General features: G+C 41.6%; 1 protein-coding gene across 1 annotated transcript in view; it reads left to right on the plus strand.

The window, feature by feature from the left end:
• The window catches only part of IQCA1 (IQ motif containing with AAA domain 1), a 108,202-nt gene that overhangs the window by 73,747 nt on the left and 22,115 nt on the right, over positions 1-12,340 (plus strand). Inside the window, exons 12-14 of the mRNA XM_062578813.1 lie at positions 5,959-6,020; positions 8,812-8,894; positions 11,764-11,871. Coding sequence (XP_062434797.1) covers positions 5,959-6,020; positions 8,812-8,894; positions 11,764-11,871 — 253 coding nt within the window. The remainder of the gene's footprint in view (positions 1-5,958; positions 6,021-8,811; positions 8,895-11,763; positions 11,872-12,340) is intronic.

Consider the following 12,340-nt stretch of genomic DNA (forward strand, 5'->3'; position numbering starts at 1 on the left):
AAATAATACACATGCAGCCAGGTACATGTTAGTTAACTGCGTCACTGCTTGCTGCTGAAGGGTTTGGAAACCTCTGATTAAGCCAACTTAATTTAGGTATGTGAAATTAAAGACATAGATTTAATGCATGTTACCCACTGAAACACAGCACATGTCATGTTCACATCCAGTTTCACAGCATTACTATATGCAAAGATCCCACAGTTTGTGGTTCTGAGTTCCTTACCCAAGCATTTAAGCTGTAAATCATGTCAGTATAGAATAACTCAAAGACTTACAGACCCTACCATTCAATCAGCAGTTCCACTTAAAATGCTCAGGGCAAATAGCCAACCCTAATCTCACGTTGTATTTCATTTCTGTAATCCTTTTTGCATGCAAATACTTGCTTTTGCAGTACTTTGACTCAAATTATCTTTAAAAATGCTCTTTCACCTGACAAAGGTGCAAGGGCAATTTAATAACGCAAGACTGGAGCGACTTTGAAAACAGATAGCAACTGAATTTCTGAATCGGTTTCAAAAATGCCAAGGCTTAAGATACAGCCAAAATATTGCAGCAGTCCTCCCAAAATTGTCACCTGCAGACAAACTTGGTCATTCTAGATCAGCTGGTCAAAACTCTGCTTCAAAATGTCACACTGGAATTTTAAAGCTGTATGTCAACTTTTTCTTCAATGTAATGTTGAGGTAGAGGGCTGTTTATTTAACTTGTTTCCTCATGTTGTGCCAATAGCCTGAAAGAAGGGATGAAGAAACAGGGGAATTGCTCATTAAACAATATGTCACAAGTTCCCAAACAATTTTCACTTAGAAAAAATAATTTTAAGGGTGGGTAATGGAATGGCATATCCAGTTTTTAAATTGAAACACTTTTCCAGTGCAAAACTATTTGAATTAAGCTTTTTCAGACAGCACTGGCAAAGCCTTTCTCTAGTATTTGTGTAAATAATATCTCAGCCCATAAACCAGAGTGCATGTATACCTGTGCATACAGACTTCAGGTCTGCTTTATGGAAATCTGGACTACATACCAAGCATAACAAGGATTAGAAAGTTTTGGAAGCAGTTTATTCATTTGTTACTCAACAAAAATTCTCTGGTTTTTCAAGGCTTGCATTACCATGTCCTGGGTTCCATAGTACCCCTCTATGCAGTGTGAAGCAGTCATGTTTTTGGAGTCTCATCATACCCATGAGCACATCTGGAGCCAAACGTAAAGCATTTTTTCCCCAAAAGGGATATCCTGCAAATAAAACAGTATTCTCAGGAAGATTCAGTGTTCTTCAGAGAATACAAACCTTTCTGCACTCTCTGTCAATGGGAAGTGGATGACAGGAGTAACCTCTCTAAGCGAACTCTTAAAAGAAAAAAAAAAAAAAAAAAAAAAAAAAAAAAAAAAGGAAAAAAAGAAAAAAAGGTTTACTATCCTGTCTTGGGAGAGTTGCCTCATTTCACCATCTCTATTGTAAAAAAAAGATTTCTTCCATTTTCTTTACAGGAAGACAGCATAGCAGGACTAGGGCTTCTTTGTTGCCAGGGCACAGTCTCTACCCAGGGGTGTGCCTGACGTTCTCTGCCTTCTCAAGGGCACATTTGGGATAAGTAGTGTGGCTTTAAAATAAGTTCTATCAAGTACACATTTACAAAATCTGCCTGTCCTTCAGGAAATAATACAAGTATGAAAGCCTTTTTGGAAGTTCCCTTTGTGAGGAATACAGTATGGACATTCTGGAACTGGACTCCAGAAGGAAGCTAATTGTTCCCGCACAGTCAGTGTTTCAGATGGTTCAAGCCTTAATTAAACAAAGTCTAACAGCTTTAGCCATGTTTTATGCCACTGCTTTATTTCCATGCAATGCACTTTCTAGACTGAGCTTTATCAGACTTCCAAGTCTTCAGGTACTACTTAACACTAAAAGCTTACATTTACCCCTGTCAAGAATTACTCTTACTACCCCTCAAGATAAACAGCCCATTCACTACCTTTGGGAAAGAATCAGCTTGGGTGGAAGGGCAAGTTGCTCTTCTGATTACAAACAGGCCTCCAAATCACAAGGCTGCTGTGGAAATAGGTAAACCAGTAAGGCCTGATATGCAATGAGCCACGTCACCACTCTTTGAGGCCCAGACCACATGCCTCTACAGATGCTGAAAGCCTCTCAGCCCACCCGACAATCCTGCTGTAAACTGTCATTGTGGTTCAGCATCAATAGAGCACCAGTGTCCTCATTCAGATGGAGATATGCAGCATGCTGGGTTCTCAATAGGAAGGGTGCCACATGGCCAGAGAGAGAGGATAAGGATACAATAGAAGCACGGGGAGTTCAGCTTTCTTCTGCAAATTGCTTTTTCTTCACTATGCATAGTGGCAGGTGGAAAGAAAACAGCTCATCCTCTGCCAGCCTTGGATCAGCAAATTGAGATTACAAGCACCTGTGTAAAGGAAGGCTGAAAAAAAAATTTTGGAGGAGGAATGATTCCCAGGGAGAGAGATAACACTGATGTCTGAAGGCTGGCAGAGAGATGTCAGAAGGTCCAATTCCCCACATCCCGCCTAGAGGAGTCTGTTATAAAGCACCTGAAAAAAAAAGAGAAAAAGCTACCATTTTCAGCATAAATTTATTTACGAGTCAGTGGCATCCCTATGGCAACAAACTTTTCTTAGCAGAATGTTCTTCTCCGAGTCCATTCCTTTCAGCTGACAGGCGAAGACTGATCTGAATGGCTTAGCACAACCCAGCTGCTGTACAGGTAGTCACTTCGGATGGGTGCCAGGTACCCCAGTCTCGGTGCTCAGCAAGCTTTGCGGCTGCAAGCATTTCTCTTGGGAACCTCTGGTCAAATTCACCACCACAGGCCTGACTTCTTTAAGTCAGCTTTGTGTCCAACATAATTGCTGACAGATCGGCTCTGTGCAGTTACTGACCTGGAAGTTACATTCAAGAGTTTATCAGGGTGATTTAGCTAGCCTATTGTGTTGCTTTTCCTGCTCTGATGCCCTAAGGGCTTGCTTCTGATCCAGCTCCAGGTAAAAGGTCCATAAGGGAACACCCGCACACATACAAAAAAAGGCAAGGCCAGTCTTCAGAAAAAAACAGAGGGGTCGCAGGAACCTGTGTGTGTCAGTTGCTTTGAAAGTAAGTCTTGTGGAAAGGCTAGCAAGCCCTAAAATATCCCTATTTGATGCAGCCAGGCAGAAGCAAAGCGACCCAGAAGGGTTAAGCTATAGCAATGACTCATGACAACAGTTTGAACATCATTCTAGAGACTTGGTAAGAGCAAAGCCGCAGCACTTACGGCCAGAAAATGGGAGACCGGAGTAGTCAAGATATGAAATAAGAGCTTGGTGTAAGGTTTTGGCTGTATCAGAAGTGAAGAAAGGCTGGGCTTGAGGACAGCAATTCATAATCCCTATTGGATTTATCTGCAGCTGCTGAAAAGATTACCACTCAGAGCTCTCAGCCAGCTGTGGAGGCTATAACCTCTTTAGATGCTGCAGCTAAATCCAAGAGGGATCACAAATTAGATCCCCATATTCAGCAAGGACTTAATAGTCAGTGGGAACACCTTGGTGTAAGGACCTTTTCAGTACAAGTACCAGAAGCTGCTCTCTGTGTCAACAACCTTAGCTTTGCCAGAAGGGACTTCTGGGCAGATGCACACACCTAGTGCAGCACAGACGGGGGATGAACACACATCACACCAGCCAGCTCTGTGGGAACTACATTTCCCTGCCCCATATAGATGTGCACTTGCTCAGCCTGCCACCCGAACACGATCCAAGGAATCCACTCGAACACTTTCTAGACTGCTGCTCACACACTGCCATTTCCCTCAGCAAGACAGTAAAGACATAGGAAGCATTTTCTTCTCATTACTTTCCCACAGAATTGCCTGCAATAGCTGCTGGCAGCCAGTTGCAGCAGAACTTGTATGATCGCAAGCAAAGGGTGAGGCAGATCCTGCTACTCAACATAGGGCAGCTGCCCCTCCACAAGACATTTCGCCTGCCCTCTCCCTTGTGACGCCAGAGATGCTCTGCTCTGGAATCTGGCTTCGAGTCTGTCCTGCATTTGCTCGTAGCAATGTCTGAGCTACCCAAAACATTTTAATGGGACCACACATTAAGACAAGATACCACACTGAGCATGGAAGATGTTCTGTCATCTGCCAACTAATAACTAATGCAGTTCACTGCACAGTAAGTGACATGTCAAAGCAGAAAATAACTGAGTAAATGGATGGCTACACAGAAGCTAGACTGACATTTCAGAGATAGAAACAAGGAGATTTTCATTATAAAGGATGAACATGTTCACATTCATTAAACACTATCATTTTCAAAATAAAAAGCAGTTCCCAGTAAGACATTTTGGAGGAAAGCCATTGTCTACAATTTGTATTTCCCCTTATCGCATCTTAGTGTTTGCCAAATTTCCCATAAATGCTGATACTAATGACAAAAACACATTTTTCCCCTGCATAATACATTTTTGTTTTGCTCTTGAGTTACTTTATTGGTGAAGCTGCCTGGAGGACAATACCGGTTGGCCAATAAATTCAACATGTTTAGCATCTTCATATAGGTAAAAAATGAGCATTTCTTCACAGTCAAACCCCATGATATGTAATTGCTAGCTTGTTGAAGAAAGGTTAGAGAGACAAATCTAGAGGAGCATGAGTCTCTTCATTTCCTCCTTTGCTAAAACCACATCGCATATGCTTTGCTCTTCCCTTTCCTTAAGCCGAACACTATTTGCACATTCTAAGGAATCTTTTCTACCAAACATGTTCTTGTAAAGAAGCCTGAGGTGTAGTTCTGTAAAAACAGAGTTGTTTGCATTAGTCTGATCCAAAATTTAATAATACCAGCTTTTCCAGTTAGCTTATTCATATAGCACTGCGTTTAAATAAATTACATTTGCTTCTAGATAATTGTTGCATTGTAAACAGTTACAGGTGATTCAACTATAGATTACTCAGACTGCAGCTCTCCTTGGAGGTTTACAATTGACATGTTTCTGATTGTTGCTGATCCAGGAAAAGCAGCATTTTTCACATGAGTGGATAGACTCTTCCCCCTGCCCCAGTGTAGCCTCTAGAGCTCTGCAGAACTATTTATTAACAACATACGTTTGTTTGCTTTCCTGGGAATAGTCATTTTTGGAAGGAATGAGCTGTCTTGATCAACTAAGCATTTAAGCACATGCCTAAATTTAAGCCCTGCCAAGAGGAAGTCCCACCATGTTTAAATCTTGCTGTGTAAGTAGTTCTACTGCAGTCATACTCAAGAGCTTTGCAGAACCCAAGTGTGGACACCAGTATTGGACACAAACTTAATGATGCACGGGTTAGTGATGCTCTCTGCTGATAATCCCTGACCATGTAATTAATTGTGAGGGACCTGGCCTGATTTATATGTCTATCTTATGTTTTCCATGGTTTTCGCAATATGTAAAGAAGCCAGTCATGCAATACACAGTCTTCCTATAGTGCAAGCAAAAGTTCTCATTTTTCTGACCTCATCAAGCTTCTTCCCCAAGGCATTAGGAAAGAGAAGGCAGAATGGATGTCTAATAGCCAGGAAGAGAGCTGGAGGCTCAAGAGGATTGGATTCAGGTCCTAGTCCAGCTGTGAGCACCCTGGATGACCTCTGGGAAGCTGCTTACATATTTTAACCCAGTGACAGAAGATACTTTGCCTTCTCTATGCCTCAGTGAGGCGTCTGTAAACGGGGACATCTCTCATGCATTTATAAGCGAGGCAGGACTTCCTTCCCTCAGGTCACTCAAGGATATGATTTTTCCCTTTGGGTTCTTCAGTGATAAAGACCAGAGAAACAAACACTTTCTAGACTGAAACACTGAAATGTTTCCTGACCAGCCTTCCTCACTTCATATTCAAATATATAGCTGTACTAAGACCATTAATTCCTGCCTGTTTTTATGGTCCTCAGAAAAAAGGGAAGACCGGAAAGAAGAAAAAGTCCAGGATCGACAAAGATCTGACTCCAAACAGGTAGAGATCAGACTGGTCTCCCAGAGAATGAAACAGTGATAGATTGCAGCCTCTTTATATTTGCTACACTGTTAAAACTTTATTTTTTTAATTACAAAAGGACAATCTCAACATTTTTTGGTTTACTGTAGGGTCTCAGAAGCCCTACAGTAAGTGAAACCTCTTTAGTAACTACAAACATCCATAACCCCCCTCCAAAGAACGAAAAAAAAAAAAAAAAAAAAAAACCACACACTATCACAAGCCTGAAGCACACACACTTCAGTGAAAACTATATTTGCCTTCCCAGTGAAGGCCACTGCTTCCTCATTGCTCTCCTCCTCCTCCCACCCTGGTAAGCTGATGATGTTTTGCTCTCTTCACCAACACATACAAATTAAGGCCCTCCTTCTACAACACCACACCACAACTGCCAATCTCCATTAACTTCAGAGAGGTTAATTCCCATACCTAAAGCAAAGCACATACAGCATTTTGGCAAGGTATTGGCCCAGTTCACCTCCCTTTCCAACCCTCTCAGCAGGTGCAGAAGCACCCGGCAATTTTGTTGACTGTCAGATTTTCTGTCTGAACTGAAGTCAGAGAAGGGAGGCTGCAGACAGGCCCCTCTACTCTATAAATCAGCCTCTATGTCTGAGGTAAAATGTGCACATCGTATAAAATCAATCTTATTTATCAACACAATTTCTGGCAAACCTGACAGTCTCTTATGTATCCTTGCTCATTTTAACAACTTTATTCGAAGGATTTGAGGATTTCTTCATCTGACATTAACTTTTCAGTGATCTCATGAGGCGTGCACTGATAATCTAGTCATTTTTCACCTGCACACACAACACAGACACCTACGCAGAGATATCACTGCTGAGGCCTGCTGACCCAGCAGAAGTGCAAAGCAGGACCAGACCGAGCTCCCAAGGGAACAGGGCTGGAGAACTTGGCAACAAACCCACGGAATCACTGCGGGAGAAAGCACGTGGGATTTACCCCACAGGCCATTTGTGCAAGACATGCTCAGCAAGAACTGGACTAGATTATTTGGGTGCTACTGCTACACAGATCAGTGAGTGAGCTCTTACTCGATTTAAAACAAAAACAAACAAACCTCACCAAGCAAATATTTTTAATTAAGTGTATTGCAGATTATAACAGAGCATGACCTCTCCCTACCAGGACAGTGCCAAAGTCTAACAAGTATACTTACATTCTGTGCTTTTAAAATTACTCTTACACATACCTGCTTCTTATACGTAAACATATTAAAACATACGGACATAGAATACACATGCTTTTTAGTAGCTGGTTTTTAATCAGAGTTTCTTTGGCATTTTGGCTCCATGCTTTGCTCTTCCCTGCTGAGCAGGGAAGGAGAAAGGATTTCACAAATAGCCAAGAGGAGTTCAGGTTCATCTCTTTTGACATGGTGGAGGTAGCACAGGGACTTTCGTGAACAGAGGAGACCAATCACATCATACTTACTTGGAGGAGACTCGGCGCATGTATCATTAAGCTTGCACAGTAGAAATAATAAGACAGGAAAAGTAGAAGTCATGCTCCCAGCAGAAATGCTAGGTTAGTCTCATTCTACCTTCTGCTCATTTTATGATATACACTGAACATAAAATCAATGGCAATGGAACCAAGAACCAGAGGGGCAAAATCAACGTTGTTGAAGGTGCATTAAATTCTGTATTTTCTTATCATTACTCCTATATTAATTGTGCTGCTCTAACACTGTATAAACATAAAACTTATCAGCTGAAATGGAAAAAGTCTGCAGATCAAATTATATATTTGATTTTACTAGCCAGCTGAGAGCTATTATTAAATATTTTTATTGTAGCAATACCAAAATGTCCCAATTAAGGTTGGTGGCAGAAAGAGACATAAAAAGTTCAAATATTGAAGTGACAGGACCCTTTTGCACCAACAAAGAAAACGTTCAAAAGCGCACAAGCAGCAAAACATCTAGAAAGGTTCAAATGAGTATTATTTACCCTAACAGTGTAACACAGAATTCAAGTAGGCTTATTCATTTTGTAAAGTCCTTGAAGCAATATTAATCTGTAGCTCCTATTGCCAGATACTGTCATTGAAACTGACCTCTAAAAGAGAGGCTAGCGGAGAACATCACAGCAATAGGAGACTGGACACAAATCTAAGCTTGGTAAATCCTCAACTATTGGGAGCTATCTCCAACCCCTAACGGAGATAGGAAGATGCCTTTCCTTTGGACCAGTTATTCCATAGCTTCCACCATGCTTTCCCCGGTCTTCCTCTGGCCAGCATCACCTAAACAGTGCTGTAGATGAACAACTGGTTGCTCCAGTTGAGTCATTCCCAATATATTCCTGATGAGATGAGGCTCGGTCTACTGCAAACAGAATAAATTCCAGGAAGAATTAATGAATTACTACTAATTGCAGAGCTAAGTGAATAAGTATAGTGGTGTTAGGATTGCTATTATTTTATAATTTAAAAATAATTTCCCAGTAATTGATATTAATGAATGAGTCTATTACACGAGTCATAACTGATCTTGCATCACCTGGAAATGGGTAATGGAATTGTTGCAAGAGGGAGCTGTGTGGTGTGCAAGGTAGTAAAGAATTCCTTGCCATAATGCAGAAAGAGGCACTTACTATTTATTGGTGGAGCTAATCACCTTAACCTCAGAATTACAAAAAACATTTATAAAGCAATGGAGGTATAAATAACCAACTTAGTTTAATTGTTGGACAACTGTCTTTCTACTCAGTTTCCTAGAATTTGAGTTGTCTCTTGTCCATAGGACCATCGATTCTCTGTACAAAGAGCTAGCGGAACAAGGATTACTAATAAAAGCCAAGACAGTGAATCTCTCCGATTACATTGGTAAAGTACGCATTTAACAGCTCGCGTGATGTTTATTATAACCAAATCTGCAGCCGTTCGAGGTTCACTAACCCCCTATTTCCAAGTCAAGAATGAGAGCAAGAGTACTTGCACTTCCAGGACTCTCAACCTGAGCTTCTAAACCCACGTATACAAATAAAGCCTGGTTCTTAGGGGTGCTTAGTACCTTTCACTTCTGCTACTGAAACCAGGACCCCTTTGCCTAACTGGGTACTCGGCTCCAAGCACTAGTGTCTGGAAGCCATGAATGTTTTGGGATGTCACAAGCTGCTCATAGAGGTGCAACCAGGTCACCTTTTAAGAAGCCCTGGCAGGCACTAGCACAGCACTGCAAGTCTGAAACAGGGAGTCAAACTCCATCCCAGGAAACAGAAGAAATGATCTATAGTATTTGCTCATTCAGCAAACAGGTCTCATCTTTTACATCCAACTTCACCGCCACTGAACTTCAAGCAGCACTTTCAGACTGAGGGCCAGATATGCCTCAATAAATTGTGTCCTCCAGCCTTCTTCTGCATTTCATAGTCCTCTCGTCCCTCACTGCTGTTACCTCCTGCTACAGCGTGCACACAGCAGTCGGACACTGAGCAAAAACTTTGCAGGCTGCACAGAGTTTTGACACCATCTCAAAGAGTGTGACATGAAGTAAAGTCAGAGCTATCCACCCAAACTTGTTCTTTTCCAAGAGCGCCATTTGAATGTGCAGATTTCTGGCTCAGTTACATACCATATCAATAACTAGTGATGCTGTAGCTTATGGAAAAGCTAGATTCTCTCACGTCATCTTTAAATGCCGTGTTTCTATAAACTCTTAAAAACAACATTTATTGGCTGTAGGGACTTCACTCACTCTGGTAGGGGCTAAATTAACTAGTATCCTATTCATTTTATGCTCATTAAAGAGCAGTAAAGTACAGTAATGGAAGCTTTTCATTATTACTTCATTCACCCAACCATTACCATCTGTTCTTCTCAAGGTCGCTTCTGACCAGACATTCCCAACCACAGATATTTTGAAAGCCTGTGTTTGCCTATGGATAATAATTAACAGCTGGTAACCATTTCAGAGCCTTGTAACACTCAATCTTGGATTACTTTTTCAAAAAGGACAAGGCCTTGAATATGTCCAACTTGGAAAGAGGCTGAGATGGCTTTGGGCCCCCTTCCCTTGATCCTGAGGCTTGGAGTCTGGCTCCACCACAGCACAGAGCAACACTGGAGCTGCTCCAAGTTCCATTAGCAATATTCTCTTCCCAGCAGCAGAAGATACTCAGCACAGAAGTGCAGAGACTAGCGACACCCACATGGTTGCCTGCCCCCATTCCAGTAGCCCTTTTCCCACATCCCAGCACAAATGCTAATCCATGCTGAGCAGGTGGCAAGAAAGCAGTATAGACTGTCAAAGCCAGCTCTTCCCCGTGCTGAATTCGGGCACATACTTCTTGAGCTGCCAGAACGAAATACAGAAAGTATTCAAAGTTGGTTTAAGAGCCAAGCCTAACTTTTTCAAATTAATACCAAGCCAAAAACCCCCCTTTAAGATTCCAAGGACACCGAGCATGCAGAAAAGTCAGTCCTCATCTGCTCCACTCATTCAAGACTGAAGCCCAAGGAAGGTCACTCAGCTCCTGGGGAAAGGACAAAGGGTGGAATTGCGCTATACAGCAAGTAAAGCCGCAGAAATGTCCCTCTCTGTGACAAACCGACATCACTGAACTAATTTTCTTGGTGACCTTATCTAAATTAGTCAGAGAATATCCACTGTGATTTATGTTCAGTTGCAATTAAACCCTTTGATGCCTTCTAATTAAATCTCTGAAGATTAATTCCTACCCAGTTCTTTTGATTTCTCCTTAAATAAAAGATAAAATCTGAAATGAATTTTACTCTTCCAAGGGGAGGGGGTAGTTGCACCAGACCTTGTCCATCCTTTTGCCCCAAATTACAACTCTACTTTGTTTTACCCATCACTAATTTACCTCTATTCCAGAGAGTTCTGGTGCTCTCCCTTTTTAGTTCCGCAAAAAAAACCCCAAACTATTATTCAATCAATAATATTTGGCACAGCTATGTGTTACTCATGGTAAAAACTATCTTGACTGCATTTGCCCTGCACAAGCACTTCTCTTGCTGTGGCCCTTCCTCATAGATCTTTGTTTTCTAACACATCTTGTATACAGACTTTGAGAGCACAAGCAATCTGATTACAGCTCTGTAACAGGAGCTGAAACAAGACTAGCTCGCTTCTGTTTGTGTCAGTGCGTTTTGGTTTTCTTGGGTTTGCAGTGGGGGACAATGTTTAAACAAAAAAGGTGAACTGCAAAGCAAAAAAACCCACCAAATTAAGTGAAACGCTTACGCATCTAGCGTGCAATGAGAAGTTGCAATGGGATGCAGTCAGAGAAAAGGCTTGTTAACATTCTTTCCCTCTTTTTGAAAGCCTTTTGAAAGAGCATGGTTCACTGGGATTCCAGAGCTGCAAAATCCCAAATCTAGAAGTCCTCTGCTAGCAGTGTGATTTATGGTATTACTAATGATTCTTCTCCAAGAATTTTCTTTAAGAGGTTATTTGAGACTTTCTGCCCTGCTGAATGCCTTCCACAATCTGGTTGCAGGGGAAAGTCCACAGTATGCTTAAGCTTCATTTTCATTTGCAGTTTACCTTTCAGATTTCTTAGCCCTCTATTCAATGACAATATTGCCCTGTTTGCATCTCTGTCCCGTGGCAGGACCGGGTTTGCTGACAGCATGTTATATTGATATTCTCTGGGAGTTTTTCATTATTTGCATTATGCATTTTGTAACAGTGCAGTGTCACATTTATTAAGTCCACGTGTCCTCCCTGCAGGCGAGTACAGCTACCTGGGGACCACACTTCGTCAGGTAAACATAGAGCCAATGCCCTCTCTCTCGGATGTCAGACAGCTGATAGCGCTGTATGGAATATTGCCGCTAGGTAAGAGCACAGCAAAAATTACTAGAGGGCAGAAGACAGTGGCTTTGCTTCCTGTCAGCAACACGCATTTTTACTGGCTTTGACAGGGCTTGATTAATCGTCATCTAATGCATTTTGCAGTATAATTGTTTTTCAATTAAGCACCCTGAGTGAAGACCGTATCATTTTAATAGTGCATAAATGAGCTTGCACATGCTATTGTCAGGTATTGCATTTCCGTGCCATCTCCGTTTGCATGTTAACAGTTTGTGAATGGCAGCACATAAAGGAAATCACTTGGGAAAAATAATAGCTAAAACAAGCTCCAGTGATCAAAATTAATCAAGTTTAGGGGAGGGCTAAGGCTGCAATTTACCTTTTACAAGCTGGCGGATGTTACTCAGTACTAAACAATGCAGTCATTTAAGGGATCAGTCTGGATAGATTTTGTATATTTGAGAGAGAATAGTTCTAAGTGTCCTTGCAGTTT

The sequence above is a fragment of the Rhea pennata genome, chromosome 6 (genome assembly GCF_028389875.1).
Source record: "Rhea pennata isolate bPtePen1 chromosome 6, bPtePen1.pri, whole genome shotgun sequence".
Classification (NCBI taxonomy): Eukaryota; Metazoa; Chordata; class Aves; order Rheiformes; family Rheidae; genus Rhea; species Rhea pennata.